Below are 27,548 nucleotides of genomic sequence, written 5' to 3'. Positions count from 1 at the left end.
GGTACCGGTCTCGTCAGTTGCTCAACGTCTAAAGTGCAAGTATAAGTCTTCGTTGCTGCGTTCATGGATTCATCGAACATTATGATGAAAGCATCCTTGTTTGCTTGAGAAATTAGTTTCTTCTTTAGGTATGGGGCAACACCAAATCGTGCTAAATATACAGTTTTGTCTCTTCCACATGTGAACGTACTCGCACACTCTGAGTCAGGGAACATTGCTTGAAAAACTAGGTGGACGTCCTCATTTGAGGTGTACGAGTGGTGGCGGCTTACGGTTTGAAATACCCACAGTATTTCGGCCTTAAATGTAACTATATTCGCAAAGCTGCTGAAGGCATTGCTAGAAGTGGACGGCCTTGTGGAAGGCTGAGGTCGAAGTGCTCGATGAGAACACACTTATGGGCAAACTACTTGCCTGTGACTACACATACTTTTTGTGCTTCTCTGCTTTCATGTGTGAATCGAGCGATTTGCGGTCCATTGTTCCCAGTTTTATCGTCTTTTTACATAAAGCACACCTCCCTTCATGATTACTGGCTGTTTTCTTTAGCCACCCCCGATACTTTTCGTCCTCCAACCAATTGTCATCAAACAAACATTTGCCCATGCTTGCGATTCGCAAAATGCTGTGGTGGCGAAGTATCAACGCAACGCATTCATCAATCACTTGTATGTCACCTATGGAATGATGCAGGTTGCACCCACGAAGTGCTGCCCCCAAATGTTGCGCTGGTCAAATAGCGGTTGAAAAAAACGAATAAAAAAGACGAGTTGGACATGAAATTTAAGATCCCACATGAAATTTAAGACCTCCTTATGGAAAATTACAGAATTCAAGACATTTTCAGACCTTAAAAATCGAAAATTTTATTTAAGACATTTCAAGACTTTTTAAGGACTCGCGGGGACCCTGACATTAGATAGATGGAGGGATGGATGGATGATAGAAAGATTGAATGACATAGACAGACAGACAGTTGGATAGGTAGAGATGGATCAATAAATTGATGTATGGAATATCCAGGTGGAAAGTCAGACAGGTAGATGTTGGATGGATGGATAGATAGATGGATGGATGGATGGATGGATGGATGAATAGATACAGACAGATGGTTAGATAGATAGATGGACAGATATACGGTTATAGATGGAAAGATGGATGGATAGACAGATAGATGGATGAATGGGTGGGTTGATGGATGGATGGATGGATGGATGGATGGATGCATAGAACAATTGACATAGACAGAAAGATAAATAAATAGAGAGATAGATCGACAGACAGACAGACATACGTCACTATAAAAATTTTTTTACCAAACAAACCAGAACACACACACAAAGACACGCACTCACCTCATTTAGAGAGGCAAGAGTGTGTGAAGAACCAGCGGCTCCTTCATCTTCTGCATGTGTGTGTCTCAGGTTGGAGTGTGTGCAGCTGCTGGCCTCGAGTGTGTCTTCAGACAAACACTTCTCCACCTCCACATCCTCTCCAAACGCCTGACTGTTCCTGTGAACAACCAGCAGAACAAAAAAAACAAAAACATCTCCAATTAAAGCACCAGACTTCAGTAAAATGACATAAACATCATCACAATTCAGACGCAACAACTGCGACCTTCCACTCGAGGCTTATGCATGGCCTCAATCCTTCATTAACAAAAACAAAATCAACAATCCCTCGTCAGCGCGAGCTCGCCGTACGAATAGAGACAGCATCCTAATTGTCTCATTTCACAGATGAAAGGCCTGACTTTTAAATGTATGCAAATGAGCATGTTCAGAGCCGATTGGTCACGGTGGCTCTTATCATTCGTTTATCACCCGGGCGTTATGAAAGCATCTTTTTTTTTTAAGACGTCCATTTTTAAGAGTCTAAGCTCATTATGGGGTGGCACGGTGGTTCAGTGGTTAGCTTTGTCGCCTCACAGCAAAAAGGTCACTGCTTCGAGCCTCGGCTAAGCCAGTTGGCATTTGTGTGGAGTTTGCAATTTTCCCCCTTGTTGGCGTAGGCTTCCTACGGCTGCTCCGGTTTCCCCCACAGTCCAAACACATGCGCTATAGGTGAATTAGATAAACTAAATTGGCCATAGTGTACAAGTGTGTGTATGTGAATGAGTGTTTCCCAATACTGGGTTGTGGCTACAAAGGCATAAGCTGCATAAAACATATGCTGGAGATGTTGGCGGCTCATGTCGCTGTGATGAGCTCTGAAATAGAGACTATGCCGAAGGAAAATGAATGAATGTAAACTCATTATAATAAAAAAGTAAATGAAAGTGTCCTTTAAACTCAACTCTGCAGGTCACAGATCAGTTTCTAAGAGGAATGTCAAAATGAACAGACACTCATTATCATGACTACGGGGAAAAATGGAAAGATGAGATAAATGGCCGGTTCTAATAAAGGGTGCTATTTAAAGATGACACCACATGCATGAGCGCATCTGAATATTCATCCAGGCCAGAATATTCTCATGCTTAATTGAATCTGAAGTCAAAGTGAAACATCAACAACCAGTTTCACTTCTGTAATTATGGACGTCCATCAGGAATCAGTTTGAATTATAATAGTTTTAAACCATTGTTACGGCCCAAACTCAAAACTGGCTCGAATAACAACAGCATTCAAGGTTTGAGCCGAACATATGGAGGACACAGACGTTTGAATTGTTAAACTGACATTCCGTCAATACGTTTAATTTTCCATAAATGATAAGTTTTCAAAAGAGACAAAACATTAACAAAAATCAAGTAGACAGGTAGGGCAGCTAAGGTAAACAGTAGGGGTGTCACGATTTTGATTTTTAATCGAAATCGATCGAAATTTATGCTCAATTTCGATTATCGAATCAAAAAATAGAATCGTCGATGCTGCCACGGCCCCATGTCACGTCAGCTTGGCTTGCCAAGCGGGAAAAAAACAGGCTTGTTGAAGTGCTTGTTAAACTGCAGAAGCAGGAGACCCGTCGAGAGATCTTAAACCCTCTCCTCTTTCAAGGAAGTCGCCGATGTTTAAGCATTTTGGATTTCCAGTGAGTTATGTTGACAACGTTCGTGTTGTCGACAAAAAAAAAACACAGTTTCGCAAGCTCTGCTATGTACGTATTACGTACGGTTCGTCCGATAGACAACACCGGCATCGCGATCCTCCGCCCGCCCCCGTTGCAAATCCGCTCGCGAAAAGTACACACTCAGGCCCTGTTTACACTGTCTTTGTTTTTAAATGGCATTTTAGAACGACAACGATTTGACATCCACAGTGGCGTGTAGCATTTCTGAGCAGCCCTCCTTCCTCTCTACCTCTGAAAATGCACATCACGTGACCACACACACACAGCCATGCGCTCGAGACAGCAGGTCCAGGCAGTCAGAGGACTGCTTCAATCTTTCACTCACTTGTACTTTGTCATTTTAGCGAACACCTCAGATACTGTTGGCTGGTTCCTGTCGGTTGTATGTCTTTTTTTACCGACGGCATTATAACGACACAGATCACTGCCTATTCACGAGTCCCGCAGAAAAAAGTGATTGACAGGTGGTAATTATGTGTTTAACTTGCCTTTATTCATTTACTGTATGATTTGTTTATGGGTAAAACAAAGACCATGCAGGTCAGGTAGTTTAAACTGTAGGCTGCAAATAACTAATTGGTCATTAATTAATTAATTATTCATAAATAATCGAAAATCGAATCGAATCGTCCCTTTAGAATCGAAAATGTAATCGAATCGAGGATTTGGAGGATCGTGACACCCTTAGTGAACAGGTCTCTGACTATACTGTTTTAAAATGGACAGATCTTACCTAAACTCCCGTGAAAGGAATAAAAATAGGCGAGTCTTCCGGGTCACTGCTTACCTTCGCTAAACTAAATAAATAACAAAACGTGACTATATAAATAAACCACTACCTGCTACAAAACAAAGTATTAAAATAAACAAACTAGTTAACGCATTACGAATTAAGAATCAAAAGATTAACAGGAACAAAACACCAAATGGAGCGCCATCTAGATGATTCGGAGCACCGTCAGCCAGACCGCCTGAGCGCAAGCCACTACCGAGCTAAGGGAGGGTGAGAGACTGTAAGATAGAGAGAGAGAGAGACAGAGACGCCATTGCTGTCAGCGTTATATAGTGGCAATCCCCAGTGACGTCACGGGCATCATCCAATCCTGGATAAGCCAGGTGAAACACTCCTCCTAGTAACTCGATCGCAAGCACAATCCAGCAATAAATAAATAGATTAAATAACACAGACCCACGTAACAACCATAAATATTAAATATGAGAAGAAAAAAAAAAGTTTGTATTATAATAGGCTTACGCCATACAACATTAAAAGCTTTCTATTTAAAACCTATTTTCACTGCAGAATACGGCTCTTCTCTCAGATTCATTCGCTCATTTTCCTTCACGGCCACGGTCTCTATTTCAGAGGTTGTCACAGCAGAATGAACCGCTAACTATTCCAGCTTATGTTTTACGCAGCGGACGTCCTTCCAGCCACATCACAATACCGGGAAACACCCATACACTCTCATCACTAGGCCCAGATGGAATCTGCGGACATTTTATACTATTTCTGCGCAGAATTTTGTTAAGAATCTGCAGAATTATTTTGTGAGTATCATAACTAAAACCTTAATATATGTATTAAAAAGTAATACCTTTTTAACTTGTACTTAATGTTTACAATGCAAATCCAATTAGATTCACTTTGTTTAGTAAACAAAGCAGGTCTGAGATTGAACAAAAGAAACATTTTATGCCTCCTTTTAAACAACTATTAATACTTGATAACTGCAGCTATTTGTAAAGCATCTACCTAAGCTCTGCCCACAAAAACGTCAGAAACTTAGTATATATAAAAAAAATACATAAAAGGGGCACGTTAGGAAAGAAGATAATTATAGCTAGATGTAGTGTTGACTTTAAACGTATGCATTAAACACCAGTTTCTGACCTTTGTCTTTTTTGGCAGTGTAGTAAACAAGGCTTAGAGAACAAGATGTGTTTGACTGCTTTGAGTGACAGGCTGAATCACCTGGGAGTCTGATCGTCTTCTTTAATGTGGACTCTGTAAATGTATTTTCCAGGCATGAGAGAGAAGATGTCTCCATCCTTCAGGCAGTGCCACTGGTCCTTCTCCAGCGGCTGAGGCGGCGCTACGATGTTCGTCTGAATAAAACAAGGGTTCAGATGCGTCTAGAGGACGGAAATCAAGAGAAATGCTGGTTATTCATTTTTGGCAATTCTTTCATTTTTTCCCCAATTTCTGTTTAACGAAGAGAAGATTTTTTTTCAGCACATTTCTAAACATAATAGTTTTAATAACTCATCTCTAATGACTGATTTATTTTATCTTTGCCATGATGACAGTACATAATATTTGACTAGATATTTTTAAGATACTAGTATTCAGCTCAAAGAGACATTTAAAGGCTTAACTAGGTTAAACAGGCAAGTCAATATATAATGATGTGTTGTTCTGTAGACAATAGAAAACAAATCTTGCTTAAGGGGGCAAACAAGACTTTCTCCAGAAGAAAAAATATTATGGGAAATAATGTAGAAAAACTTCTTGCTCTGTTAAACATCATTTGGTAAATATTCGATAAAGAAAGAGAGAAAAAACACAGGAGGGCTAATCATTTTGACGTCAACTGTGTTTTTTTTTTTCACATGCAGGCATTATCAGAACTAGGGCTGCACAATATACCGTTTCAGCATCAATATTGCAATGTGCGCATCTGCAGTAGTCACATGGCAAGATGTGCAATGCTGTCTGAATTATAGTTCAGCAGAAGCTACAGAATTGTATTTAATTACTGTATTTATATGGAATTCATACCATTTACGCAAAACAAAAAAGGTTTCTCATTTGGAGTTTTGGTCACACTTTACAATAAGGTTCATTAGTTAATGTTAATTAATGCATTTACTGACATGAACAAATTATGAACAATACATTTACTACTGTATTTGTTCATGTTAGTTAACGTTAGTTAATGAAAATACAGTTGTTCATTGTTAGTTCATGTTAACTCATGGTGCATTAACTAATGTTAACAAGCATGGACTTGAATGTTAATAATGGATTAGCAAATGTTCAATTATGATTAATAAATGCTGTACATGTGTTGTTCATGATTAGTTCATGTTAGTAAATGCATTAACTGATGAACCTTATTGTAAAGTGTTACCGGAATTTTTGTCTTGTTTCTAGTCCAAATATCTACATTTCAAAGCAAAAACAACATCATTTTACTCCACTGGCAAATAACTTTTCTTGTTTACAGGAAAAACCCTTAACTTTGCCTTATTTCTTCTTTGGTCTTCTGACAAAATATTTTTACTAGATCTACAAATTTGTAGATATTTGGTCTAAAAACGAGACAAAGCGAATAAAAAAGCATTTTTAGCATTGCGATTATTCCATTTCTGTACCTGAAAACTCCCCAGAAAACCACTAAATAGAGCTATTCCAGCTATCTTGTAAAACTGTTTTCATATCGCAATATTTATCGCAGAAAAATAAAATACCACTGTGCAGCCCTAATCAGAACTTTGCAAAGAAAAAGGTTAAATTTGTTTTCTGATTGAATTCAATGGTTAAATGTTGAAAAAATCTCTTCAGAACCTTTTTTTTTGTTCTTTTATATTTATACTTTACCTATTAAAATTAGCAGTATTTGAATATTTGTTTTATTTGTTTCACTCTGCATTTTAATGTGTTTTATTAATTCTGTTTTTTACATTTTTAAGTTAATTTAAAATGTCTTTATCTTTTTAAATATAGTTCATATTTTACATGTCAGCTTTTCTTCAGCTAACAAAAATATAATGCGATGAAAAACATGTGCAAAACTTTTAGCTAATAAGACATCGAGTTACAGAAGCTGCAGTGTATGTCAAATAATAATATTAAAAATAATGATAATTAATATAAATATAAATGAGATGGCATGGTGGCTCAGTGGTTAGGACTGTCACCTCACAGCAAGAAGGTTGCTGGTTCGATTCCTGCTGGGCGAGTTGGCTTTTCTGTGTGGAGTTTGCATGTTCTCCCCGGGTTTGTGTTGGTTTCCTCCGGGTGCTCCGATTTCCCCCACATGTCAAAAGACATGCGCAATAAGGGAATTGAATAAACTAAATTGGCCGTAGTTCATGTGTGTGAATATTTCCCAATACTGGGTTGCAGCTGGAAGGGCATCGGCTGTGTGAAACATATGCTGGATAAGTTGGCGATTCATTCAACTGTAGCAACCCCAGATAAAGAGACTAAGAAAATGAATGTTTAACTATTAACATAACTATAAATGTATTTAAAAATTAAGCTATTACTTGCATATAATTAAGCATATAAGAACATCCCGTTTGCAAAAACTTATTTTTTAGTACCCCTTCAAAAAAGTGTGTTGAAGTGTACTTCATCACAAGGGCAACATGTTAATCCAATTACCCATCAACAATATGAATATTCATGAGACCGATACAAGCCCCTATTAAATACTCCAAGTCAAAAGATCAATAGAGGCTAAAACCCTCCTCATTGTTGCTATGACAGCATGACTAAGAGGCCATAACGACACGTGTAATTAAGAGCGACAGCGGCTTTAAAGAGAGAGCGAGAGCACTTTTAAAAACTTCTGATGTCTTCTCATCAAAGGCGAGCGCTGCTTTTATTCACCACCAGAGTCTGAAATGACAAAACCATCATCACGACTCCCGAGCCCACATTAGAGGACTAAAATAAAACCTACAGGCTTCAGGCGCAGCACGCCATTCTGGTTCTCAAGGATGCCATGGTTCCTGGAAACCCTCTTATCGTTCACCTGACGAAGAGAGAAGACAGAGAACAACAGAAATGTTGAGATGTATGGATTGATGAACTGCTGTTTACTAGGAAATGCATCATGTTAATGGCACTTTCATATTGAACAAGGATACATTAAATCAATCAAAAGTGGCAAGAAAATATGTGTATCATAATGTTAGAAAGGATTTCTTTATTATTACAGCCTTTATTTTACCAGTAAAAAGGCCATTTTTATAAACTTAAAAAATTATAATATATATAATTTTTTATAATTATAATATATAATTTATATATTTATAAATTATTTTATTATTATTATTATTATTATTATTTAACCTTTAATTGGGATAGGACAGTGGAGGTTACAGACAGAAAAGTATTGAGAGCAGAGAGAAGGGTTGGGCAAAGGACCTCTAGCCAGAACTCAAACTCGGGTCGCTATGACCATCACAGTACTACATTTTGGCACATAACCACAAGGCGACTGGCGCCATAAAAGATTTTTTAAAGAATGTTGGAAACTGTTAGCCACTGACCTCAATGGCATTCAATCCCTACAGAAGCCAATGGCTACCAGTGTTCAGCGTTCTTCAAAATATCTTCTTTAGTGTGATATTATATTTGTTAAATTCGGTTGAAAACAGAAGTTTACATACACTCCAAAAAAGGGAACATAACCATTTTTTTGTCTGATGGTAAATCATACTAAACGTTTACTATTTTAGGTCCGTTAGGATTACCTCAATGATTTACATTTGCTAAATGATAATAATGAGAGAATTAGTTTTGATATATTTTTTTATTAATTTCTAGACCAAGGGTGTCAAACGTACGGCCTGCGGGCTGGATCAGGGCCGCAAATAGGTTTAATGTGGAACGATTCTGCAAAATATAAAAATGAGCTGCAATTTTTCACTAAAAGAAGCTGCACTGGATGGCGCAACTGCAAATGGTTAATTTCATCCAAAAGCAGGAATTATCAACCGATGAGCTGCCACCAGTTGGCCTCAGGCAGCGATCCTGCAGTTGGGCCGCAAGAAGTAATGTACTTTCTCCTGTTCGGTGATGGATTGCTTCAAACTCGGCGCAAAAAACCGCCTCATGATCGCGTCTGCAACTAAGCAACACGTAAGTCTGTTCATTCACAAACTATGTGTGAAGTGAAGGTCTCTCTGTGTATTTTTGTGTGAACTATTTAATATATCTGCATAGTTGTCCAAATTAATGTCCTGTGAGTGATTTATAACGGGCGCGCGGCATACAGGAGGATCTAGCGAGGCTCAATTGTGTTTCTGCACTAAATAAACTGGCCTATGAGCTTCAGACACGTTCTGGCGGATCTGTTTACTGTCCCTGTCAGCGATCTCCCGATAATATCCAGCTGCAAACTCAACCACTTTAGAGTGTTTTACTGCATTTTACATTTGTCTGTATATTTTTGAAGTAGACATTTTATAGTAAATATTCAATTAGTTCAGTTTAGGAGCACCTGGAGGAAACCTACGCGACCACAGGAAAAACATGTAAACTCCACACAAAAACGCAGAGGCTCGAACCAGCGACCTTCTTGCTATGAGGCAACAGCACTACCTACTGCGCCACAGTGTCGCATAAATAAAATTATATATTTTTTATAAAATGTAAATAGAAAATAATAGAAGGCACAACAAATCATTTAGATTTAGACTCCAGACAGAATTGGTGTAACTGAGTCAGATTTGTTGGCTGTCTTGCTCACAAAAGCTTTTTCAACTCTGCCCACAAATTTTCTATAGGATTTAGATCAGGGCTTTGTGATTGCCACTTCAAAACATACACTCTGTTGTCCTTAAAGCACATTTGAACTAATTTGGCAGTATGATAGGGTCATGGTCTGTTTGGAAGACCAATTTGTGGCCAAATATTTCTACATAATGTTCTTTCTTCATGATGCCATCTGTGCAGTGAAGTGGACCAGTCCCTCCTGCAGCAAAACAGCCCCACAACATGATACTGCCGACCCCCATACTTCACAGTAGGGATGAGGTTTCGAAATCATGACAAAATCGTGTGATCTGACCAGGGCTTAAGGTTTTCTTGTGTTGCTTGTATGACCTGATTATAAATTGCCAATGTAAAGCATTATAACGACGTCATTACAAATCATACTACCCCCAAACTTTGGAATAGTTGTCTATGCACTGCATTACTTCATAAAGAGGATCCAATGGCACTTCTAATTATAACGGTCCAATGACGGCCATCACTATCATGACTGTTAAAGCTCAGTGTTGTTCATCAAACATGTTGCAGAACATTAAATGACTGCATGAGGCCACTTCACTGTTATATGGCTGATTTAAAGCCCTCATCTGTCACATGAAATGGCTTTAAGAACACAGCGTTCAGTCTTGTTGCGACAGATTTCCTCTTAAAACAGGAAGTTTGTCTGAGACGGGCAGGATGTGTCATTTTGAAAGAGAATGGCTGTAAATGTAAGTGTTTATATGTTAAAAGTGATCAACTTTTAGGTGCACATTAGCTTACAGATGCCCATCAAGCAGTTTTACGTTTAATAGATGTCTAATAGACATCTAAACATTGACAGGTTGGCTAAAGCAAGACTATATTTGGCCTTAAATCTAACAGATGTCTAAGAATAGCCCAAAAGTAGACTATAGTCATCAAATGCCAAGGTTTAGACTTCACACGTGTAGTCATGTATTCCTGTTTATTTTATGAGTAGTTTAGTATTTTTAGATGTCTATTAGGCTTATTTTAAACACAATAAATGATTGATGGGTGGTCTCAAAATGAACAAACATTAACTAAAAAAAACTTTTTTATTTTATAGGGTATTTAACATCCACTATTTACATTGTGGCTGTTCTTCCTGGGATCCAACAAAAAAAAAAATTAGGAATTTACATGAAATCATGATCAAAAACAATACCAAAAGAAGATTATTACATTCAAATAAAAAAAACTGAAACTATATAGAATATTTTGTCATCATATTCTCAGCCTCCAGTTATTTCAAGCCTGTTTGCGTTTCTTCTGTTGAACACAAGAATAACATATAAAGAGAAGACTGTTGAAAACTTAGCCACTGACTTCCACTGTATTGTAATTCCTACAGAAGTCAATGGCTATCAGTTTTCAACATTCTTTAAAATATCTTCTTTTATGTTGCTTTAACGATCACTACAGACATTTGTTAATGCGATAAAAACTATTTATTTACATCAGTTCATGAGATATGAGTGTCTTATTTCTAACCCTCAGATGTAAGAGTTTGAGTGCCATCTTCAGGACTTGGTTGCTCATCGCAGGAAGATAAATGGCCTGCATTAAACTGAAAGTAACAGATTTGGTTGAAGACCCTAAAGCAGCGCTTACCAAACTATTACAATAAAGCTGTCATGGTGATTTACTAATTTATTAATATTGAAAAATAAATAGAAAAATACTTCAATCATATTAATAATTATATATTTTTAAACAGTTTTTAAAATGAACTTCTTACACTAAGAACATAAATACATTTATAACACAATGCTGTTTAATGCTGAATACACAAGTCAAGCTGAACCTGCCTTTGGCTTGATTTGTTCGCCGATGACTTAGGTGTTGTCCTCTATCTTCGAGTGACAGTATTTACATTTTCAAAAATCTGATTCATGCACATTTAATTGAAACATTTAATTCCTGTTGACTTTTTTGTAGCTCAACAATTAAACAAACAAACAAAAGGTTACGTTAAATTAGAAATGTCCATCTGTGTTGAAGACATTTGATGCAACCTTCGTTCTAAATCTCTTCTCAGATGGGATGGCCAAATCAAAGTTTACCATGGGCCAACTTTGAGCAACTCTGCCCTAAAGTAACAAGTAGAAAACATTCAGCGGGCCAAAATATTTTACTTTTGCAGGTTTAATGTCTTTAAAAAGTCTTACATTTTACGGTGAAATAGCCAACAATTTAATTGTTGGGTCCTGATTACAACAATAAACATTAGCATGTTATCGATCACTTACAGTATAGCTGCTTTAAATCAAATGAAATTTAAATAGTTTGAGCAATAATGTGATTAATTAACCACCATATTCCTGCTTAAATAATGCCTGCTTAAATAGTATTAATAAATAAATATATTTATAATTGCCTTGTATGCTTAATTAGAAGAAAATTAAGAATAAAAAAGCTTTATATATATATATATATATATATATATATATATATATATATATATATATATATATATATATATATATATATAATTATGAAGACAATCTGCATTTGTTCTTTGTTTTACTCCTAAAATACCCACTTACAAACTTGAGAGGATTTTAATAATGCACATTTAGAATAAATTTACATAAACATACATGTCTCTGTTATTTTTATGCATCAAAGAGACTTGTTTCCCCATATAATATTTACTATACAGAATGTAAAAACTTCACAGCTCTAGATCTTATATCTGCTTAGAAAGCAAACAGAACCTTGTACTTCCAAGTTGGCACCCATGTTATCAACTTAAACCTAATAACTGGCACACTGTTAAGAACACATAAAATAATTTAATACATATATGATTAAGCCATATAGGTGAAAATGTACTGCACCCCTAGAAATGGCCCTCTGCCCAGGACAGTCTCTCCATAGGGCAGATCCACAGGACTGCCACCGTCCACCTGCTCCAGCTCAAAGCCTGGCATGATCTGTGCAGAACAAAACACCTATTTTAATTAAAAATCAAAGTGAATGCTGGTTAAATAAGGACATAAAGTGCATGCAACTGTTCTAAAGCTTATCTTGATCCCGCATGCGCTGCTCTCTCCATACTTTACATGATCTATACAAACTCTGTCATTTAGTAACTAACTTCAAGATGTTACTTACTGCTGATTTAGACGGCTAAGATGAATGCGTTAGTGTGTTACAAACAGCAAGCAAACTGATCGCTGCTTCATTAGTACAGAAAACGCGAAAGAAACACTGTGATCACGCCAGAATGTAGTACAATTTGAATAATAATTATTTTTCGTACGAGAATAAGGACTTCCGGTCAGCTCAAACTATGAGCATGCGCTGTTTCAATACACACGATAGACATTTTCTAAACGTTTGCGCATAAATTAGCAAAAATGCATATAATAATACGAATATTGAACGTTTAAGTAATACATTTTCCAAACCATACTTCTGACTTAAAATAACTCATAAAGTGACGCGCATGCGTGGTGAGTACGGGGCGAGGCTTGTCTAGTGACGTTTCTGGGGTAAACAAACCAGACGTTTAAACCCTCAGCTGTCAGCGCTGCTTTCGGTATGAATTTTCACAAATTACCACAATATTTTCACAAATATCATTACCTATCGTACCTCAAATAGACATATAAACGCGAACATCTTGGGTTTGTTTTTTAAAATCTGTTCTAGTCTTTGTTTAGCTAGATTTACATTGTCGGCGGTGCATCTGCTTATAAAACTAGGCCTAGAATGTTAATTACACTCGCTGTTTAAACTTTAACACCTTAAATAGCATTAGATTTGTGATTGAACTCTTCTGTCATAAGAATAACAGGTGTTTAATAAAGGTTTGGGGTGGCCGAGCAATGCAGAATGTCTGTAGAAGGAGCAGCAGCGCCGTCTGCAGGCCAGAAGCTGACCCGGTGGTGTTGCTCCGGGCTTCAGGATCCGCTCCAGATTGAGGTAAAGTTTACATTCCCACTTTATATCCATCTAATATTTTTTTTTTACATCAAAAGTTTAACTGGGAAAACAATTCATGCAGCTTTTGTGAGAAAGATATTGAAACTGTAGAACATTTTTTTTTTTCAATGTGAAATTCTAAAAACATTTATGGAGGGAGTTTCAGTACTGGCTGCATTACAAACAAAGACAAATATACACTTTCAAAGTTGGTATATTTTTAAAGGGCAAGGACCTAGACTTTTTGGTAAATAATCTAATTATTCTAGCTAAACACTTCATTCATAGATGCAAATTTGTAAAGGTGAAACCCCACTTTAATGGATGGAGGAATGATCTGAAGATGTTTGTAAGGACTTCTCACTTCATGACGAACAGAAATGCCCGTAAACTTTCACACACCTTGGACTCGTTTATATTACTTGATTAAGACTCTCACCCCCCCCCCCCCCCCCCCCCAACCTCCTTTTTTTAAATGAGTTTTATTTTTTATTTGTGTGTGTGTGTGTGTGTATGTGTGTGTGTGTGTGTGTGTGTGTGTGTGTGTGTGTGTGTGTGTGTGTGTGTGTGTGTGTTTTGTTCCCAATCATGTACTTTTAAATCAACTCTAATACTATATGTATTGGACTGTTGAATATGCCGTCATGGTTTGTACTTTAACTTATGGTTAATAAAAAAAAAATAAAACAATAAAAAATATTCCCACAGTTGTTTATTTTTGAACAATGACAACATGTGACAGGATCCCTATCTTTTTACAGTCTATGGTGTCTATAGTAAACCCATAAAACATGTAAAACAAACAAACCGAAAAGTGCCTCAAAGCTCTCTAAACGTCTGTCAATTTATATGGATTGACCCCCCGAATGTGTTTCATTTCAATTAGTATCATTTAATTTTTTATTTATGTGTGTTGTAACAATGGAAGTTGAAAATGCCTAGTATTTGAAGGTTAAAAAAAGGGAGAGTTTCCCAGTGATGGGTTGCAGCTGGAAGGGAATCCGCTGCGTAAAACATATGCTGAATAAGTTGGTGGTTCATTCCTCTGTAGCAACCCCTGATTAATAAAGGGACTAAACCGAAAAGAAAGTCAATGAAGGAATGAATAAAGAGAGAGAGAAAGGGTGTCTATACTGTTTACCATGCAACTTTGAATATTCTGTCTAAAATTGCATGTAATAAACAACAATAGCACTATTTAATTGACTATGAAGTTGGACAAAGTTGTATTTTGATAGTCTTTGGTGTATAATATGGTTTCACTATTTAGAACAATATATTCTCAAACTCAATTCCTGGAGGGTCACAGCTCTGTAAAGCTAAGCTCCAACTACCTCTTACTAAAACCTGCTTAATAGTCAGTTAAACTCTGCGGACCCAGTACCGGCCATCGACTTTCGCTTTTTATTTTATGCACATATGCATCACTTTGGTTTTTATTCTACTGTACAAAAGTTATTTACACTTAAATACACAGTATTTTGGAAACCCGAGCTGGGTATTTTACATTGGTTCATTTTCATGTGGTTCATATATGACACATGTACAAGTTATAGCTCAAATGAAAGCTCATGCCAGTGCTCTTACGGTTCTAGAAATCTTTTTACTAAATTATATTCATATGCCAAACAGTTGCCGAATGAATCGCCGTGTTTCCATGGCGCAGAAGTGAAAACAATACATTTATGATCAGTAAGCAGCCCCAGATAGCACAGACAGCTGTCATCTCTTACCTTATGCTGTACCCTTCAGGGCCATTCTCCTCTGTTTTTGAGGTGATGTGCATAAGTAATCCTTTTATATGTCTGATGTGGTCCAAACACAGTGAATTATGTTTGATCAAACAAAAGAAGAGTGAAATATGAAAACAATGATCGCTCCCTGTGGCTTGTACAGCACCTCTCATGAGTTGGAATAAAATAACTTTTGCATAGATTATGGTAGAGACATTTTTCGATTTTCCTATGATTACAGACATGTGCAGGAACCACCAAAATTAATTACAGCACGCTAGACCACACACAACCTAAAAGGTATACACTTTCAAATTTGAGTTCATAAAAAAATATAAAAAGCGCCTCTTTTTTTTTAGGTGTTTATTATAACACAGACAACATATACAGTTATTTTAAACACTTTCAATCGTGTTTTATGAAAATTCAAAGGGTTTTCTTTAAAATTATACCAAATTTTTGCATTTACACCTCTGCATGTGGATTTGGAAAGCTTTTAAATTTGGGTAGGCAAAATCCAGGCGGAAATCCCCAAATAGCAGCAGAGTTTAACTGGTTAATAGTCTTGAACACCTTGAATAGTTGGATCAGTTTTATTTGATTAGTTTTGGAGCAAAACTTTGCAGAGCTGTGGCCGTCTAGGAATTCAGTTTCAGACCTATGATTTAGAATTTGAAACAAAAAAAAAAGTTTAGTTATATTATTAGGGAGAAACACTGAATACAAAACTAACTTTACCTCAATCTGCTGCAGCGGGATTTCTCTGAGGCTCTTCCTGCAGAGATGAGCGTGAGGATCTTCGGTGAGCTGGACGTCAGGAGTTTGTGTCGAGCTTCGGTCACCTGTAAACACTGGAATGACATCATCGAGGGGAGCGATCACCTGTGGAGGAGCCACTGCCTCACAGGGCTGGCGGTTTGCCGGAGGGAGGTGAACGGGGACCGGCTGGATGGGTGTTCGTGGAAGGTTTGTGTTGTTATTACATTTACAATTAAAGTGATAGTTCACCCAAAAGAAATGCCAAAAAAAACAAATAAAAATCTTCACCATTTACTCTCACTCAAGTGTTTCTGAACTTTTATGGCATCCCCAAACTTGAACTTGAAGAACGTTGTCGGAATGTGTCCGTTGAAGCGCAATGCATTCTGGGAATTTGTGAATCTGGATCCCATTGATCTACATTATTATATCATATATACACTCATCGGCAACAAACTGTATGTGCTTACACTACAAAATGCTTTCACCATGTTCTAACCACAGTGATGCAACACGCAATAAAAGGTGTCTTTTCCACGTTAAAGGAGTTTTTGTCCTAACCATTTGCGGCTGCAACATGCAGAGCTTCTATTTTAGAAACAGTCTCTATTTCCACAACATCGCAGCAGAACAGCATAAACTACTATGACAAAGATCACCTCAGGTACTGATTATGTGCTTTATTCATTGTTAAATTCAACCAATGTTACTTTAAATGTATTTCAATTACATGACATTTATTGTAATACTACTGAAAGCAGCAGCAGATCGTTCACCTCAGATCTTGGAAATAAAATAACTAGCAGACGGTTTGAAAATGAAAGTCAGAGCTGTGAGTCAATGCAAACCAACAACATCTACATTTACATTCTGCATGGGCGTGTCTGAAATCATAGCAACTTATTCCTTATGTTGTTGTTTCCAACATTCTTCAGTATATCTTCCTTTGTGTTCAGCATCAGAAGTAATAAATTAAACAGGTTTGAAACAAGTACATAAATGATGGCAGGATTTTCAGTTTTGGGTGAACTGTCCGTTTAAATGATTTTCTGCCTGGAAACAAAGTTCCTCTTGCTATGTTCCTCCTAATTCTGCTCTTTTTTTTCTCTCATGAAATACAGAAAGGGAATTCAACTGTGAACTTACAATGTAGGTTTACAACTAATTATTTTGATTGGATGAGAAAAGAATTTGCCTGTTTTTTTCAGATGATGTCACTTCCTATATATTACAGTATCTCATTCAAAATGAAAAAAAAATGTTTTAACCCTCCTTAAATTAAAAATCATAAATTTATTGAGTTGATCAGTGTTGATCAGAACAATTATTAATAATATAATATAATATAATATAATATGATCAAATATATAATATAATATAATATAATATAATATAATATAATATAATATAATATAATATAATATAATATAATATAATATAATATAATATGATCTAATATATATAATATAATATAATATAATATAATATAATATAGGATATAATATAGGCGAAGCAGTGGCGCAGTAGGTAGTGCTGTCGCCTCACAGCAAGACGGTCGCTGGGTCGCTGGTTCAAGCCCCGGCTCAGTTGGCGTTTCTGTGTGGAGTTTGCTTGTTCTCCCTGTGTTCGCGTGGGTTTCCTCCAGGTGCTCCGGTTTCCCCCACAATCCAAAGACATGCGGTAGAGGTGAATTGGGTAGGCTATATTGTCCGTAGTGTATGAGTGTGTGTGGATGTTTCCCAGAGATGAGTTGCGGCTGCGTAAAAACTTGCTGGATAAGTTGGCGGTTCATTCCGCTGAGGCGGCCCCGGATTAATAAAGGGACTAAGCCGACAAGAAAATAAATAAATAAATAATATAATATTATCATTTTATTATTATATTAACATTATTCTAATATTTATAGATACTTTATTAACTATTACTATTACATTATTTATTAAAATAAAGCTAAAATAAAACAGATTTTAAGTTTTAGAAAAAAAATGTAAATGTAGCAAATGATGCTAATGTATATCACAGATATAACATTTTAAAAAATTATAAATGAAAAAAAATTTAAACAGTATAATATTAGATAAATATTACTAAAATAACATTTTATGTATTTTTTTAAATATAAGGTTTTTGTAATTTATACTAAATAGTAATAGTAATATATAATGATAGTATTTTTTTTAATAAATAAAATATTTTGTCTACTTCAAAGACAAAAAGGCATACAAAGGGGTCTAACTGCAGACACACACGCATACAGGTTTACACACACACAAATATATATACAGTTGAAGTCAGAATTATAAGCCCCCCTTTGATTTTAATTTTTTTTTTTTTTTTTTTTTGACTAGAATAAAAGCAGTTTTTAATTTTTTGGAGAAGGACAAATAAGGACAAATTAATTAGCCCCTTTAAGCTATTTTGTTTTTCTATAGTCTACAGAACAAACCATCATTATACAATAACTTGCCTAATTACCCTAAAATGCCTAGTTAAGCTAATAAACCTAGTTAAGCCTTTAAATGTCACTTTAAGCTGTATAGAAGTGTCTTGAAAAATATCTAGTCAAATAATATTTACGGTTAATGTCATCATGACAAAGATAAAATAAATCAGTGATTAGAGATGAGTTATTAAAACTATTATGATTAGAAATGTGTTGGAAAAATCTTCTCTCCGTTAAACAAAAATTGGGGGAAAAAACAGGGGGGCTAATAATTCTGACTTCAACTGTATATGTGTATAATATATTAACATAAATATATATATTAGTGGTGGGCTGCACGGTGGCGCATTGGGTAGCATGTTCGCCTCACAGCAAGAAGGTTGCTGATTTGAGCCTTGGCTGGGTCAGTTGGCATTTCCATGTGGAGTTTGCATGATCTTCCCATGGGTCCTCTGGGTGCTCCAGAGTCCCCACAGTCCAAAGACATGTGCTGTAGGTGAATAGTGTAGGCTAAATTGTCCAAAGTGTATGTGTGTAAATGAGTGTGTATGGATGTTTCCAAATTCTGGATTGCAGCTGGAAGGGCATCGGCTGTGTAAAACATATGCTGGGTAAGTTGGTGGTTCATTCCACTGTGACGACCCCGGATTATTAAAGAGACTAAGCAGAAAAGAAAATGAATGAATGAATATATATATATATATATATATATATATATATATATATATATATATATTACACTGTGAATTATGATAGTTCATACCTATATCATTTATTTTTTGCTTTGGTTTCATCTATTGATCAAATTTCAAACTCACTTCTGCCAGTTGTTTAAATGCAAATCTAATGGATTACAGAACGAATCATCTGGCCGTTTACTAATGTCTGCAATTCCCCTTTCAGGTCACTCTCGTGCGTAACTACAGGAAAGGCTGTGTGAAGAGGAGGTGGCTGAAGGGCCGATACAGCAACATCCGCTCCGCTGACGAGCTTCCAGCCAACAGCATGTGTCCTCTAGATGTGGAGACCTGGGGGGAGATACTGGAGGCAGAGCTGGAGAGATAGAGAAATCAGAAATCTACAGACTCTAATATATCACCACTGGAGCACTTGATGCATCCTGGGAAAATGGTTTTAAGGGATGTTCCACAATCAGTGTTGCGAAAAAAAAAAAAAACAAGCACAAAGACTGGCAATCAAAACATGATGATGATGATGATGATGAGGATCATGTGGCAAATTTGAGTTGTATTAGCTAGCTTGAGACTTTGTGAGGTTTTTTAGGTTTCATTTGATGCAATCATTTTATTGATAGAAGCTCTTTTTTATGGATCAACTAAATTGTGCTCTTATTTTATTTTATTTTGTTTTATTTTATTTTATTTTATTTTATTTTATTTTTATTTTTTCAGAGTAACTGCCAAAAGTGATTTGCCTTTAACCTTGCAGCTGTTATTTTATGAAAGCTAATATATTATTTAAAATCATATCTGATGCATACTTAAAAATTTTTTGTTTCAACTACTTATTTAAAATGAGCTGAATCTACTAAATTCTTGAGTTTTGGGAGGACAACATTATTGTTTTATGTTCAATCCACTTAAATTTGTACAAAAAAAAATTATGAACATAAAGGAATAGTGTGAAAGCCAGCATTAGAGTGCATCGTACTCTCGTTTAACTCCTCCAGTCTGCTTTGCCGCTATATAATCACTTTACATATTGTTATTAAAATATTTGCCATGTAAATATTTTTATTTCAGACATTGAAATACAATGAGAAGTCTGTATATTGGGAAATGAGAGGAATGTTTGATTTTAAAAACAACATTTAGCCAATCAACAGCATTTTTTATGCCATTTCCAACAAAAGTTCATTTGTGAAGTTCATCTGTGAAGCTCCCTTTTCATTATAAGCAATAGAAGATTTATTTACAAATACTATAGTCTTTCACACAAAGCTGAAATTAAATATAAATATTAGAAAACCTCAACTTAAAAAAGTAAGATTTATTATTTATAATTATTAATGTTTATAATTTGCATGATCACATAATATAAAATTATTCAGAGTATATAAAAATAAATAAAATAAATTCAAATATAAGTTTATTCAAAGTAATAATTAAATAGTATATATAAATATTACTTTTAATAATAAATATACTGGTTAAATGATACACAATTTATGAATAACTTGTCATTTTCATAAATTAATAGTTTAAAATAGTTAAATAATATATATATATATATATATATATATATATATATATATATGTTTAAAGATGTTTATATTTTTATTTATGTTTTAGTTATTTTACTTTTAAAGTATTTTAATTGGAAATTAGAAAATTCTTGAAAACTATCTAAAATAAAATATTTTGTAAGGTTCACTTATTTTATATGAAATTAATATTTTTTGTGAACTACCAGGAGAAGTGCAGCTTTAAATATAAATATAACACTTTTGATATGTGAAAAGAATGCATACAAATGCATAAGCAATGTATGCACTCCTTAAAATCTTTTTTTTTTTTGTTTGTTTGTTTGTTTGTTTAAATTCGTTGTATTTTTAAAAATCCATATGAAATATATTTGTGGCTTTGTGTTAATACCATGTATTTTTATATCAATATTTCAAGCTCGCTGTATAAATGAAATGAAAGCAGATGCTAGGCCTACTCGACTCCACAGTTTCAGCACATTGGACAGGGACTGTTATCATGGACAACAACACAATAGGATTAGGATCTGTATATCTAATGCCTGATAAGCCATTTACAATATTTATTATTCCTAGAACACAAAGCACGTGTAGAAAAAATCTAAACATTATATATATCCTATTTTACACCGCATTTGTTGACATGCGCAATCCATAATAATAAAGACACTTCTACTGTTTGAAATAATTTTTTTATTATGAATAATGCGAAAATATACAATCACAGTACAGTATTAAGAAGGAAATGAAAATAAATAAATAACCCAAAAAATAAATAGATAAATAAATAAGTAAAACAGATAAATAGGGGATATACATCATCATATAAAGAAAAAATATACATAATTTACAAATTTAAGTTGTTTTCAAAGCCTTTTTTTGTGAGAGAGTTAGAAATAGATTTAAAATATTAATAATGCATAAATTTTTTTAAGTTATTATTATGCAATTAAAAAAACCAAAGTGGTATGAAATGTTATAGATATAGATATAAATATGCCAGACATACAAAACCCAATCTTACATAAAACAAACAAACAAACAAAAATAATAGCAACAATCATAATAACAGATCAGGTAAAATAATATAAACACATATAAATAAAAAGGGTGGAAAAAAGGTAGAAACAAAAGAGAAAAAAATAAAATAACAACACAAATACAGCAAGAGGAAAAATGTACTTGTGTATCCGTGATATTTCCAAAATAACTATCAAAATAATCCAAGAATCTGTCAGATATAAATATGCTCTGGATTACGGTATGGGTGTGATAATGTGTGATGATGACGTCACGGCATCTCTCAAACAGCTTCCTGGGAGCATCGGTCCTGCATCCGTCGAGTGACACCGGGAGCCCTGGAAACACACCGACCTCCGTTATCCAGCAGTCATGGCTGACGTTCCCGCGGTAATAAACATCGCCGTTTCGTTGAAAATCCAGCCCAATGACGGACCCGTGTTTTATAAGGTGGACGGGACGAGGTTCGGACAGACCAGGACGATCAAATTGCTGACGGGATCGAAATACAAAATCGAGGTGATCACGAAACCGGGCAGCGCCGAGGCCACGTAAGTCCGTCTGATATTGGATTTCTTTTACAATGTAAATAATATGTTTGTCATTAGAAACAAGGTCGAAAGGTGCACCCTGCCTGATAAAATATATTACATAGATACAGTATATACACGTAAGAAATATGTACAGTATATGCTAGCCTACTGTATAGCCGCTTTGCTTTGAACGTGCAGTACGATATTTATAGTCTGAACCTACGACAGAATGTAATACAATTATGTAAATATATCATATATACGAATACATGTAAAATATGTTTAATAAACAACCCCAGACCCCCTGTTTATCCCCCCTATTTCTGTTCAACGGAGAGAAGATTTTTTCAACACATTTCTAAACATAATAGTTTTAATAACTCATTTCTAATTGATTTATTTTATCTTTGCCATGATTACAGTAAATATTATTTGACTAGATATTTTTCAAGACACTTCTATACAGCTTAAAGTGACATTTAAAGGCTTAACTAGGTTAACTAGGCAGGTTAGGGTAATCAGGCAAGCTATTGTGTAAAGATGGTTTGTTCTGTAGACCAGTGGTTCTCAAAGTGGAGGTTGGGACCCCCCGGGGGGTCACGAGACAATGAAGGGGGGTCGCCTGGTGATTTCCAAAAATCTATTAATTTTTTTATTAAACCATAAGAATTACTATATTTGATCCATAACCTACTAAAGAGAAAAAATTTGTATTTTATAGTTACTATATACTTTATAGTTACTATTGTAGCTTATAGTAACTCGTTCTATTGGATTGCAAGGTAATTACATTGCATTAAAGTCACAGCAATTGTTGATTTTATAACACCAGGTTAAACTTTCTGGCCCATTTACAGCAATCACATACATTTAAAAAAATAAACAAAGAATAGACTTGGGTTTATGTGTGTGTGTGTGTGTGTGTGTGCCATTGCCTGCAAGGTTTCTGTTTTTTTAACCACCTCAGAGGATATTGGGGGTCGCAAGTTACTGGCATTGCCATTTTGGGGGTCGTGGGCTGAAATGTTTGGGAACCTCTGCCATAGACTATCGAAAAAATATTTTGCTTAATAATTTTGACCATAAAATGGTTTTTAAACAATTAAAAACTGCTTTTATTCTAGCCGAAATAAAACAAGTAAGACTTTCTCCAGAAGAAAAAAATATTATCAGACATACTGTGAAAATTTCCTTGCTTTGTTAAACATTATTTGGGAATTCAAAGCGTAGTGAATAATTCAGACTTCAACTGTATGTACATATGTGCCATAAACTTGATTTTTACATGTGCAACACAATATTTAAAAACTGAACCACGGGCTTTGATTGACTGTAAATACACTGCTTGTCTGCGTGTGTTTTCCAGCACGATGGGGATCGGAGGAAAGACCTTCCCGCTGGAGGAGCAGTCCAGAGATGAAGAGCAGATCGTGTACATCGGCAACTACGACACTGAGGGCGTCCCGCACACCAAGAGTGGAGACAGACAACCTGTGCAGGTCTCCATCGAGGTAACAAAATTAACACAATAGAGTTGGGTAGATGCTAAGTTGCTCATTTCGAAGATTAAACTTCCCATGAAATCGAAATTAAAGCTTTAAAGATGTTACTATCAAGATGTTAGTCTTAAGGATATCTGTAAGCCAGTGTGCTCCAAAAACAGTGACAAAATTTGCATTTAGAAGATAGAAACATGCAATTTTTAGCTTGCCACTTCTGCTTAAATGAATCATTTTTGTACTTCAGAATTTCTTTAAATCTTCTGACCAATCAAATGCTTTCTATTAGATGACATGTCTGTCAGGGTAGAAAGGGAACAGATTCAAATGCAGGTGAAACAAATTTATTCTTCTCAAAAAAACACAAAATATCCTCAAAAGGCAGTTCAAAACTCAAAAAACTGGACTCAGAAATCGGCGCAGTTCCGGGCGCTACCACCAGATGGCAGGAGAGCGCTCCCAAGGCTTCACTGGGCAGCAGAAGGAGAGATGAAAGTAATAAGGGGAGTTCCGGATAATACCGCCAGGGGGCGATAGAGCGATACCAGACGCTCGGCCAGCACCGGAGAAGAAGAGCCTTACGGGGTACTGCTGGACGTTCTCCCTTGGTGGAGATTCAGTAGTGAGAATGGGACAGCCAGACCAAACCACAGCGAGCCGGATGACAGGACAAAGTATCAAAATAAAGTAAGGAGAGAAAAAACTAAACCAAAACAAGCAGGAGCTTGGAGTCTGGGGAAACAGGACACGACAAGACAGATTACTCACAATGGATATTAGCTTACAAGCCTCACGAGCATGCAAAACGGACTGACGAAAGACAAGAGACGAGAGGAGACTAAATAGGGGAGAAATCAAGCAGCAACAGGTGAAGGAGAGGATCGCAAATTGATTACCAGGTCTCTAAGGCGGGGAAACAAAAAGCACGCGGACAAGAAGCACGTGGCCAGCTGTCAAAACAAACCCACGTGCTCCAAACACACAAAGACAACGCAAACAGGTAAGTGATTCCATACTCTTAACAGTACCCCCCCCTCCCAGGGGCGCCACCTGGCGCCCCCAGAAGGGGCTCACCTCGCCGCCGATGGAAGTCCACGATCAACGACCGGTCCAAGATGTCCCGTGCCGGAATCCAAGACCTCTCCTCCGCACCATAGCCCTCCCAGTCCACGAGGTATTGGAAACCCCGACCACGACGTCTCCGGTCAAGGAGTCTCTTCACAGTATAGACCGGAGTGCCGTCCACCAGACGAGGGGGAGGTGGAGCCGGGGAAGTAACAGGGTTGAGTGGGGATTTGATAACAGGCTTTACCCTGGATACATGAAAAACAGGGTGAACCCGACCAAGAGTGCAAGGAAGCTTGAGCCGAACCGTCACTGGACTCAAGACTTTAGTGATTCGGTATGGCCCAATGAACCTGGGTGCCAGCTTGCGAGAAGGCACACGGAGAGGCAGGTCCCTTGTAGACAGCCAAACCTTTTGACCACAAACAAAAAGGGGAGCAGGAGTCCGGTGGCGGTCAGCCGCCCTCTTAGTTCGTCTGGAAGCCTGGGCCAAGGCCTCCTTAGCCCTCCTCCATGTGTGGCGACACCTTCGGACAAAGGCCAAGGCAGACGGAACAGCGGCATCGGGTTCCTGAGCGGGGAACAAAGGGGGTTGATAACCAACAGAACATTGGAAAGGGGACATACCTGTAGAAGCTACCGGCAGGGAGTTGTGGGCATATTCAATCCAAGACAACTGCTGGCTCCAAGAGCCCGGATTTTGAGACACCAGACAGCGGAGACTTCTCTCAAGATCCTGATTGGCTCGTTCAGTTTGCCCATTGGTCTGGGGGTGAAAACCTGAGGACAGACTCGTAGAGGCCCCGATCTGTCTACAGAACTCTTTCCAAAACCGGGAGACAAATTGGGGTCCTCTGTCAGAGACCACATCCATCGGAAGGCCATGAATCCGGAAGACGTGGTCAACTACCGCCTGAGCAGTCTCCTTGGCTGATGGGAGTTTGGGTAAAGGGATAAAATGGGCCGCTTTAGAGAAACGGTCCACCACTGTTAAGATTACAGTGTTACCTCTCGATGGGGGTAGGCCAGTGATAAAATCAAGAGCCACATGTGACCAGGGTCGAGAGGGAATGGGAAGGGGACGTAACAGACCAATGGGTGGCCGATTAGATGTCTTATTCTGGGCACATACAAAACAAGCCAATACAAACTGTCTGACGTCTTGGGCCATTGAAGGCCACCAAAATCGCTGTTGGATATTGATCAGCGATCTCCGGACTCCTGGGTGACAGGCTACTCTGGACTCATGACCCCACTGGAGTACTTCGGATCTTAAACTGGCTGGCACAAATAGCCTTCCCTCTGGACACCCTTCTGGAGCTCCCCCTCCTCGCACGGCCTCCTCTACCCGCCGTTCGATGTCCCAGGAGAGAGTTCCCACCACCACCTCTCTAGGAAGGATGGCTTCGGGGGTAGCCTCTCCTCCTGGCACATCAAACAGGCGGGAGAGTGCATCAGGTTTTATATTCTTGGACCCAGGCCGGTACGAGAGGGAAAAATTAAAGCGTCCGAAGAAAAGTGCCCATCGGGCCTGACGGGAACTCAATCTCTTGGCTGAACGGATATATTCTAGATTTTTGTGGTCCGTCCAGACCAAGAACGGTTGTGCCGCCCCCTCCAACCAGTGGCGCCACTCACCCAGGGCCAGCCTGACCGCCAGCAGCTCTCTGTTACCAATGTCGTAGTTTCGTTCGGCTGGGCTCAGACGGTGAGAGAAGAAGGCACACGGATGCACCTTCCCATCCCTAGAGGATCGCTGAGATAAGACCGCGCCTATCCCGACCTCCGAGGCATCCACCTCAACGATAAACTGCCGTTTAGGATCTGGAAGACAAAGGACAGGAGCAGTGATGAAACGGGACTTGAGAATATCAAAGGCCTCCTGTGCCTGACTGTGCCATATAAACGGTACCTTAGGTGAGGTGAGAGCCGTTAAGGGTGCAGCGACCGAGCTAAAGTTCCGGATGAACCGTCTATAAAAGTTGGCAAATCCAAGGAACCGCTGCAGAGCCTTACGAGAGTCAGGGACTGGCCACTTGGCAACGGCCCTTACCTTAGCGGGATCAGCCTTAATGCCCTCCGTCGAGACAATATGCCCCAGGAACGAAACAGACTTGCTGTGGAACACGCACTTCTCCGCTTTGACATACAGCTGGTTTTCCAGCAGCCGCTGTAGCACCTGGCGGACATGCTGAGTGTGTACCTGTTCTGACTCAGAAAAGATAAGAATATCGTCAAGGTACACAAAGACAAATCTGTTTACCATGTCTCTCAGCACATCATTCACCAGGGCCTGGAAGACTGCAGGGGCATTGGTGAGCCCGAAGGGTAGAACTCGGTATTCAAAATGCCCCGTTGGTGTGTTGAACGCAGTCTTCCACTCATCCCCCTCACGTATCCGGATCAGGTGATAGGCATTACGGAGGTCTAGTTTAGTAAAGACCTTGGCTCCCTGCAATAACTCAAAGGCAGAAGACATTAAAGGCAGAGGATACCTGTTCTTAACAGTAATGTCATTAAGGCCTCTGTAGTCAATACAAGGGCGCAGAGAACCATCCTTCTTTTTAACAAAGAAGAACCCAGCCCCGGCTGGAGAGGAAGAGGGACGGATGAGGTCGGCTTCTAAAGACTCTTGAATATACCGGTCCATAGCCTCTCTCTCAGGAGCAGAAAGGGAATACAATCGACCCTTTGGCGGAGAAGTGCCTGGGAGGAGTTCGATGGCACAATCGTATGGCCGGTGCGGAGGC

General features: G+C 37.6%; 3 protein-coding genes across 20 annotated transcripts in view; 2 read left to right on the top strand and 1 right to left on the bottom strand.

The window, feature by feature from the left end:
* Positions 1 to 12,873, bottom strand: part of aplf (aprataxin and PNKP like factor) — a 38,167-nt gene extending 25,294 nt beyond the window's left edge. For 6 of the 12 annotated variants that reach the window (XR_015475467.1, XR_015475468.1, XR_015475471.1 and 3 more), the window contains exons 1-5: positions 12,710 to 12,863; positions 12,433 to 12,528; positions 7,770 to 7,841; positions 5,051 to 5,211; positions 1,356 to 1,512 (exon numbers count right to left, since the gene is read on the bottom strand). Coding sequence is in view for 4 of the 12 variants with exons in the window: in XM_087234991.1 (XP_087091117.1) it covers positions 1,356 to 1,512; positions 5,051 to 5,211; positions 7,770 to 7,841; positions 12,433 to 12,525 (483 nt within the window). In the remaining 8 variants the exon portion in view is untranslated. Of the gene's footprint in view, positions 1 to 1,355; positions 1,513 to 5,050; positions 5,212 to 7,769; positions 7,842 to 12,432; positions 12,547 to 12,709 lie in introns of all 12 variants that reach the window. The other 6 variants (XR_015475469.1, XR_015475470.1, XR_015475474.1 and 3 more) reach the window with 2 other exon arrangements.
* Positions 12,874 to 13,058: 185 nt separating this feature from the next.
* On the top strand, positions 13,059 to 20,345 carry fbxo48 (F-box protein 48). Of its 7 annotated transcripts, none has more exons than NM_001328025.1 (5): positions 13,059 to 13,136; positions 13,387 to 13,522; positions 16,009 to 16,221; positions 17,136 to 17,163; positions 19,361 to 20,345. In NM_001328025.1, exons 2-5 carry the CDS (start codon positions 13,433 to 13,435, stop codon positions 19,375 to 19,377), a joined length of 348 nt encoding a protein of 115 aa, NP_001314954.1. In that variant the 5' UTR covers positions 13,059 to 13,136; positions 13,387 to 13,432; the 3' UTR covers positions 19,378 to 20,345. The 7 variants fall into 7 exon arrangements, with proteins under 7 accessions (NP_001314954.1, NP_001314953.1, NP_001314952.1 ...); XM_087234999.1 differs by having other exon boundaries at positions 13,071 to 13,136; positions 13,408 to 13,522; positions 19,361 to 20,296; XM_087235000.1 differs by having other exon boundaries at positions 13,071 to 13,136; positions 13,395 to 13,522; positions 19,361 to 20,296.
* A 1,677-nt stretch (positions 20,346 to 22,022) lies between these two features.
* cnrip1a (cannabinoid receptor interacting protein 1a) overlaps positions 22,023 to 27,548 on the top strand; it is a 12,684-nt gene continuing 7,158 nt past the window's right edge. The window contains exons 1-2 of the mRNA NM_001003607.2: positions 22,023 to 22,252; positions 23,601 to 23,745. Of these exons, the coding sequence (NP_001003607.1) occupies positions 22,074 to 22,252; positions 23,601 to 23,745 (324 nt within the window). The 5' untranslated portion in view covers positions 22,023 to 22,073. The remainder of the gene's footprint in view (positions 22,253 to 23,600; positions 23,746 to 27,548) is intronic.

This window comes from Danio rerio, chromosome 1 (assembly GCF_052040795.2).
Source record: "Danio rerio strain M-AB ecotype USA chromosome 1, GRCz13ab, whole genome shotgun sequence".
NCBI classification, from domain to species: Eukaryota; Metazoa; Chordata; class Actinopteri; order Cypriniformes; family Danionidae; genus Danio; species Danio rerio.
Note: the sequence above shows the minus strand (reverse complement) of the source record. Positions and strands in the feature narration are given on the sequence as shown.

Coding starts and splice junctions, on each gene's coding strand:
- fbxo48 (NM_001328024.1), top strand. CDS start 13,433: ATGTCTGTAGAAGGAGCAGCAGCGCCGTCTGCAGGCCAGAAGCTGACC. Junction 13,523..16,008: donor AGGATCCGCTCCAGATTGAG/GTAAAGTTTACA, acceptor AATCTGCTGCAG/CGGGATTTCTCTGAGGCTCT. Junction 16,222..19,360: donor TGGATGGGTGTTCGTGGAAG/GTTTGTGTTGTT, acceptor TTCCCCTTTCAG/GTCACTCTCGTGCGTAACTA.